Here is an 8,176-nt window from a genome sequence, read left to right as displayed (position 1 = left end):
CAGGTAAACAGAATTAGTTTCAAAAATATACATGGGTTACACAAAGAATTATCGACAACAATTAAATTTAAAATCCATACGTAGTTTAGCCGCTCAATTATCTTCATCAAGAGTATTCATGGCATGTTTTTTTTTTTTTTTTTTTTTTATAGACTTAGTTCTAGCTTTGTACTTTCCTTTCAATATTTTGTTTTAGGTTTGGCATGTTTCTTATCTTCAAAATATAAGATACTGATGCTTGTGTGTCAAAACCTGATGAAAATATAAATAAATGTTTCATAGGCCTCGTAAGAATTTATCAAAACAAATTGATGATAGTTTTGGGTCATAAATGTCATATTGATAACGATACACAAGAATGCCAGCATCATAGAGATTTATTTCTTCACATCTTATATATATATTAAAAATACGTTACATTTCTTGATTTGTATAAGTAAATTAATTTGGAAGCTATATAAATGTTTACATTCATAATGAAAGAAAAAAATTCTACATTGCAAATTAAATAAAAACTGAATGAATATTTGCAATACAAAAGAAAGAAAAGAATAAATGGATATTTACATTGGAAATGAAAGAAAAGCATCAATGATTTCAGTAAAATACATGAATTAGATACTAATCATTATAACTCCTTTTCATCAGATGATTCTAGATTTATAACAAAACAATCAACAAAATTGTCGATGGCTAAATCTCTTGAAGTGCCATCCCTTTGAGGAGTCTCAGCATAGTTAACTGCATTTTTCTAATTTTCCGTTGTTACTTGATGTAGCGCTTCCATTATAAGAGATTTGAGGTCCGACTTTTTAAAATTATTTTTCTTTGCCACATATCAATTCTTACCACATTGTAGCCGTGCTCACTGGCAATAATATGAATCTTGTCCTTGCGTGGCCATCTTGACGTATGTTATTTTACCATAGCAAGCAGATCATCCTTCAAGGGATCGTGTCCGGGGTTTTCTCCTCTCTCGATAAGCCAGTCTTTAATAACAGCTTTTCTATCGGATGTAGTAGGCGGTTTCTCAATTTGGCAAGAGTGATAGGATGTATTGTCCATCACTATGATCGATGATGGCGGTATATTGGGAATCAATTGGGAAATGAACCACTCCTTCAATACAGTATGATTCGTTTGTTTGTGGTAATCGCCGTCGTTTTTAGCCTAGAAAACACGTTCACAGTTTGGTACAAACTTGTGTTCGGTCCCAGCATGAAGAACAATTAACCGACTACCTTTCCCGGTAGGGTTTAATAAAAGTGGCTTTTTCTGAATGGATGTCAATCCAACATTTACCAACGGTGTGGTTTCGTTAATCCAAGTCTCGTCCAAGTATACAATGGATTTATAGCCACTGGTTTTTAATGCTTTCATTTCTCTTAAAAATTTAGTTCTGGCTGAGACTACATCTTTTCTCACCAGTAGAAATTTTCTTCCATTAACCTTGCTGTATTGAAAGCCAATTGCACGAAAAACTTTGTGAACAGAATCCCTGCAACCTTTAAACTCAATATTTTCTTTTAATTCAGCTATTATTAAGTCAACCATTGAAACTTCCTTCCTTGTATAAAAGTCTAAACGTGTTTTACGGAGAACGCTCTTATCAAAATCATCGAAATTTGTCACGGTTCTTGGTTGCTGCTTCTTCTGTTCAACAAAAATTGGTTTGCCCTATCTCTCTCCCGCTACTTTCCTTACTTTGCAAATCAGGCTGATTGTCCTCTCTGGTATCATTGTTGCTTCCGAGGTGCGTTTCAATGTTTTTCTAACATCCATAACGGTCCATGGTTTGCCTTTTCATTGAAAGTACTTCAGGATCATATAAACTATTTCTCAAGCCTGGGGATGAAGGCTAATGCAGGAACGAGGAATTTCCTTCCATGTTCTTTGTAGGGCGATAAACTGTTTTGATCGAGCCGTCGTAATGGAGATATGCGCTGCTTGACATATTTATGCTGTAAAATTCTCTGCCACGTTTAAGAAGAAACGTGTCATATTATTGTTATCAAAATTAAGGAAATTACGAGGGCATTTAATAATCGACGAATATTTAACATAAGTTAATCATATTTGCATTGTATAACTTATGCTGCCTCCATACATTATACAACGTGATGGTAATACCTCATAATTATGGCATCGCCGCTCCCCACCCAAACCCTGACCTATCCGCCTTACAGGAACCAATAAAGTATAGTCAAATGAATCATACGCTTCATCTCTCTCTCTCTCTCTCTCTCTCTCTCTCTCTCTCTCTCTGCATATATATATATATATATATATATATATATATATATATATATATATATATATATATATATATATATATATATATATATATATATATATATATATATATATATATATATATATATATATATATATATATATATATATATATATATATATATATAACGGATTTTGAGCAAAGCGAAAAATCTATTATTTGGTGAGAAAGCTATGTTGTCCTGATGGAAGGTTCTTTTAGGTAGCCTTTCTAAGGGATATTTGTTACAGTGATACTCCTAGAGAAATAAACCGAAGGTTTCCAGAATTCTAACTCCTGGCACGATTCATCCATAGTATAACTTTAAGGATGTCGCATAATATCAGGGGACATATATTGTAGATACGACACAGCAATCTTCACCAGAATAGATTTAACTCTTTGAGGGGGAAGAGTGGCGGACGAAAGGGGAGCTGTTATCTAGGTACCCGGTGGACCACCTCCCCGTATTACTACGGCTCATCATTCCGAATTTGCATTTAAGCTGGAACAGCCGCAGATAGAGTAGTTTCGGGTGGGTTCATTTAAGAAAGAAAGAAGGGTGGGTCCATCAGGACGACATGGCTATCTCACCCAAAAATAAATTTTTCGCTTTGCTCAAAATCGGTTGTTTGGGCTTAGCCATGTCGTCCTGATGGAAGTATACCAGAGAATTAACTTGAAAGTACTATATCTGTGGGTTTGTATAAGTGCCTTCTACCTTGAATGTGGTCCTTATCTGGTCTCCTAGAACTGTATATGATATTACCGTTATCTGTCATTTCTACTAAGCTTGAAACTGGCTTAGGGCTTCCTGCCCCCTGCCGGGAAAGTGTCGACATCGACAATAAGGATTCAAGGCTTAATTTTCCGTAGGGACGGAAGGTAATACTTAGAGATTACCATTCTCAAACCTTGGAAATCTATACTCTGATTTCAAGTTGGGCCCTTCTAGGGTTTAATTAAAACTCTAGTACGCTTTATTCGTCTGTAACTGAGATAGCAGCAATAAGACGCAAATATGTTTAGTATTTTACCTTGCAACCAGATTATGAAATATAGTTACAATCTGATCCTACATTGAAAACACATCAGGGTCCATATATTCTTTTGTCGAAAAAATATGTAATTTCATAGAAATGATACCACTCAATGGAGATGTGAAACCAAATCTGACTGATTTGTACAGATCTTGGAAATGCATGAACACCGTGCTGCAATGTTCACTTGGCACTGGTGTTATTGGTCAGATATGCACCTATATGGAACATTGTGTTAATCATCGTTGTGATTTGCACTCGAGGGTAAATGTACCCATGCACCTAATGCACTGGAAAGTCCCAAAGTAGTTCACAGTTCATCGCAGCGCTAGACGACGGGTTTTATAACACTACCCGGCGCCACCACATCTTTTATTTCATATACTTGCTTCGTATAGTGTCTGGAAAAGATATGGGTGATCTCCACCCAGTGCATGAGCGGAATCTACCAAAGCCCCTGTGTTGGAAGAAATTCCATGAAGAAGCAATTTTCCTTGGATCGTAACCTGCGGGTGAGCTGTCAGGATCTGCTCTGCGAATAAGTAGATGAGCTTTGCTCTCAGTTATCTTAGGGATACATTTTGATCCTGAGGTTTCGCCTTGGAAGAGCTATCCTTCCTTGAACTCTGAAGTTCTACGAAGATAGACCTTTAGACACTCTACTGGGCATAGAGAGACATCTTCCTTCAGTGGGCAGATTCTCCAAGGACCCCACCTCTTGGTGGGTAGCTCATTCTTGGCAAGAAAGGCAGGATCAGGAAAAGGGTTCAGTTCTCCTGTGTATAGAAACTGAATATGGCCTACATCCCTGATAAGGCCACTATTTCACTAACTCTAGTCCCTGATGCTATTGCGAACCAAAAAATTACTTTCTGTGTTAGCTCCTTTAGAGTACAATCCCCATTGTTTAGGTTCGAAGCATAATGTAAGACTTTGACCAACGACCATGTGATGGGCTTTGGGGGGGGGGGGGGGGTTGCCGGCTTGGGTCTAGTGCCTGCTTCTGGCACCTTATAGAAAGTTTCGCTTGTGAGGCCCACCTCAAAGGCGTATAGAAGAGGTCTAGTCAGGGCCGACTTACACGCTGTTATCGTAGTGGAAGTCAGGCCTTGTTCAAGTAGGTAGATGAAGAAAGAGAGACAGAAATCTGTTGAAATTTCTGTTGGTCTCCTTGTTTTCACAAAGGATACCCATTTCTTCAAAGATAATTTAAATTGTCTCCTGGTTGAACTTGACTTGTACTTTACAATAAAGTTGACCTTGTCCTTAAAGATCCCAAACTTTAGTTTGCTGCAAGGGCAAGAAAATCATGAGATGTAGGTTGTTGGTTCTCAAGGATGAAGCGTAAACAGTTGACTTCTGAACCCGATGGGATAAAACTGGGTTCGGCAGAGCAAACAGTTTTAGTTTCAATTCTAGAACTACAGGGAACCAATTGCTTTTGGGCCATTTGGGGGCCACTACTGCAGCTGTTCCTCTGAAGGATCTTAGCTTGTCGAGGACTTCTAACAGGAGATTGATTGGTGGAAACAGGTAAATCTGATTCCATTTGTTCCAGTCGAGGGACATGGCGTCTATCCCGTCTGCTTGAGTGTCCTCGTAAGGGGCTACATAATGAGGTAGTTTCTTGTTGTCGCTCGTTGCGAAGAGGTCTATCAGCAGTTCGGGGACTTTTTCTGAAATAAAGGAGAATGAGTCTGAGTCTAGGGACCACTCAGTCTCTATCGGCTTTCGCCTGGATAGAGCATCCACCGTCACATCGCTGAATCCTTGAAGGTGAACTGCTGATAAATGCCATCTTCTCTTCCTTGCCAGGCGGAAGATGGCTAACATCACGTGATTGATGTGAGGTGATCTCGAGCCTTGTCTATTTAGACATTTTACTATCACTTCGTTGTCCAGGACCAGTCTGATGTGGACTGCTCTGCGAGGGGATAGTCTCTTCAACGTCAGGAAGACTGCCATAGTGTCCAAGATGTTGATGTGAAAAGTTTTGAACTGGTGGGACCAAATCCAATGTACTTTTCTTTCTTGCAAATGGCCTCTCCATCCTTTCAGGGAGGCATCTGTGTGTATCACCACTGATGTTTCTGGTGGTTGCAAGAGAATTGTCTGTGTTAGCCTCTTAGTTGTTGACCACGGCCTTAATAGCGTGCGCATTCGGGTCGGGGTAAACCTTTGTTGATCTCTTCGAGCGTTTGATGCGTATTTTCTCCAGATTCCTGACGCATCCTTTAGCTGTGCTTTTAACACTGGGTCTGTCACTGCTGGGAACTGGAGAGAGCCCAATACTCTTTCCTGTTGGCGTCTTGAAATCATCTTGTGTTGGATTAGTCTCTCGACAGATGCCGCTATTTCTCTCCTCTTTAATGGAATGGAGAGGTGGTGCGACTGTAAGTTCCAATGGATTCCTAACCATTGAAACTTCTGAGCTGGAGAAAGGCGAAACTTCTTGCGATTGATCTTGAAGCAAAGGTGTTCCAGGAACTGGATCACCTCTCCGGCCACTTGCAGACAAGTAGTCTTGGATGCTGCCCGCACCAGCCAATCGTCCAAGTATGTTACTACTTGTTCTCCTTCGGATCGTAGTTGCTGGACGATTGTGTCCGCTAGCTTTGTGAATACCCTTGGGGCTATGTATAGTCCAAAGGGCATGGATGTGAAGACATATTTTGTCTTCTGTAACCTGAATGCTAGGCAGGAGGAGAGGGGGCGACTGGCTGGTAGGTGCCATTATGCATCTGCTAGGTCTATTGAGACTGTGTACACCCCTTTTCGGTAGAAGGGTCCTTATGTGTTGCAATATAAGCATCCGGAACTTGTTGTTCTCGATAAACTTGTTGAGTGGAGACAAGTCTAGAATGACTCTTAAGTTTGTCCGAGTCTCTCTTGGGAACACCAAAAAGCCTTCCCTGGAATTTGATGGACTTTGCTTTTCTTATTACCTTCTTGTTCAAGAGTTCTGTGGTATATTCTTCCAACAAGCGGGTGGAGTGTTGGAAGAATTCTGGAAAAGGGGCTGGATTTTGTTCCATTTCTAACCAAGTCCATTTGTGATTTGGCTGTGGACCCAGGGATCGAAGGTCCAACGATCCCGAAAGTGGAAAACTCCGCCTTGCACCTGGAACCTCTCATTGTTTAGAGGTTCCTGAGGACTTGTTTCCGTGACCGCGTCCTCCTCCACCCTGGGGGGAGGGGTCTGGAGGATCCTCTTTTTGGGCCCTTACTTTTGTAGGGCCGAAAGGTGGTCGAGTGCCTCTCAAAACCTAGATTAAACACAGGTGACTGAGCTACCAGCTGTTGAGGGACCATCTGGAAGGTGGTTTGCGTCTGGGCTACCATTTGAGGCACCGTGGTCATGGTCACAGCTGGAAGTTGTGCAGGTCTACGTGGTCTTCTTGCCTTTTTGTTCTCAGGCTGGGGACCTCCGTCTGATGAAGATTTCCTCTTTTAGGACACGCCCCAATTTTGGAGAAGGTTTCTATTCTCTCTGGTGGCTTTGGCAATGACTTCTTGGACCACTTCCTGTGGGAAAAGGTCTTTGCCCCAGATGCATGATGAAATCAGTTTTCTTAGTTCGTGTTTCACCGTTGCTGCGGCAAACACATGCTCTTTACAGGTCCTTCTTGACCTGACAAAAGCATACATGTCCATCACAAGGGTACCCGTGTGAGACTTGGCCAGGATTATATACATGTGTGGGACATTATTTAGGCCTGCACACATTTCCAAGCAGTTCTGATGAGATAGGGAGGCGGCAAGTCTTTCTTTCATCTCCTGTTCCCTTCTCAAAATATGTTCTGGCTACTTTGGAAGGTTCTCATTAAACTGCTGGCCTGCTATCTCCAGATCCAACTTCAAGACAGAGAAGGTTAGATGTAGCTCTTTCCACTTCTCCTCGCAGGTGGTCATAGCTAGAGATAATGGTTTGCATTCCTCTAGAATTGGGCAGGGTTTGCCCTCTTCGATTGTTCTCATGACACAGTCTAGGGCTTTCCCCGAAAAGGAGAAGACACTGGAGGAAGGAGCAATGAAAGTTGGGTGCTTCTTGCTCAATGCTGAGACCTTGGAGTTGGTATATCCGGCTCCTTTCAAGGTCTTGGTAAGGATGGCTTGTGCCTTGTCATGTTCGAAGACAATGACTTCCTTTGGTATAGTCTCCTCACAGGATGCAGGCTCATCTCGCAGTCTCACGTAGCAATGTGGGTACGCTGAAAAGCTGGGCCAGAATTGAAGATCTTCAAGGGGTTTGGCCTCCAACTTCACGAGGATATAAAGCTTCCCATTCGTCATGGGCATGTGCTCCGTATACCTCTAGGGGTTGGTTTCGGAGCAGTGAGGTAGGTCAGATAATGTAAGGGGCCTAGCAGAGCCCCTGGAAGTGCCAGGGCATTTCCCTTCCTCTACCTCTCACTTCATCTCTTTGAGATCTTGCTTATTCTCCTATTGTTCCTTCCGGAACACTGCCAATATCTGCTGGATCAACTCTAGGAGAGTTCGCTCCTGCCGACCTGTATAGCCAGTTGGGGAATTGGGGCTGAAGAGGTTGTCGGCATAAGTTGATATGCCGACAGTGAACTGAGGGTCCTCAGTCACCGTCGAAATGGATCCTTCTTCCTACGTGGGCGGTTGAACCACTTCTTCAGGGCCTTCTTGCAGTAGGTCCTGTTCAGTGGATACCTCCGACATCCGTTCTTGGTGGATGTCCATGCCTTGCAGTGCCTTATTGATGTCCGTGTCCACTGTCCGTTGTATGAAGGGAGGCTGGACCTGTACCTTGGGCACAACTGTACTGGATTGAGCCTTAGGAAACAGAAGGCACTTTAGAGATTCGTTAGAGATTCGGTAGGTAGGTAAGGTCCTG

General features: G+C 42.0%; 1 protein-coding gene across 1 annotated transcript in view; it reads right to left on the bottom strand.

Annotated features, from left to right (window-relative positions):
• LOC137646420 (uncharacterized) overlaps positions 1-6,046 on the bottom strand; it is a 12,079-nt gene extending 6,033 nt beyond the window's left edge. The window contains 3 exon segments of the mRNA XM_068379521.1: positions 925-1,170; positions 4,777-4,988; positions 5,809-6,046. Of these exon segments, the coding sequence (XP_068235622.1) occupies positions 925-1,170; positions 4,777-4,988; positions 5,809-6,046 (696 nt within the window).
• Between the last annotated feature and the right edge of the window lie 2,130 nt (positions 6,047-8,176).

The sequence above is a fragment of the Palaemon carinicauda genome, chromosome 9, assembly GCF_036898095.1.
Source record: "Palaemon carinicauda isolate YSFRI2023 chromosome 9, ASM3689809v2, whole genome shotgun sequence".
Taxonomy (NCBI): Eukaryota; Metazoa; Arthropoda; class Malacostraca; order Decapoda; family Palaemonidae; genus Palaemon; species Palaemon carinicauda.
This window is presented reverse-complemented; position numbering and strand designations above follow the sequence as displayed.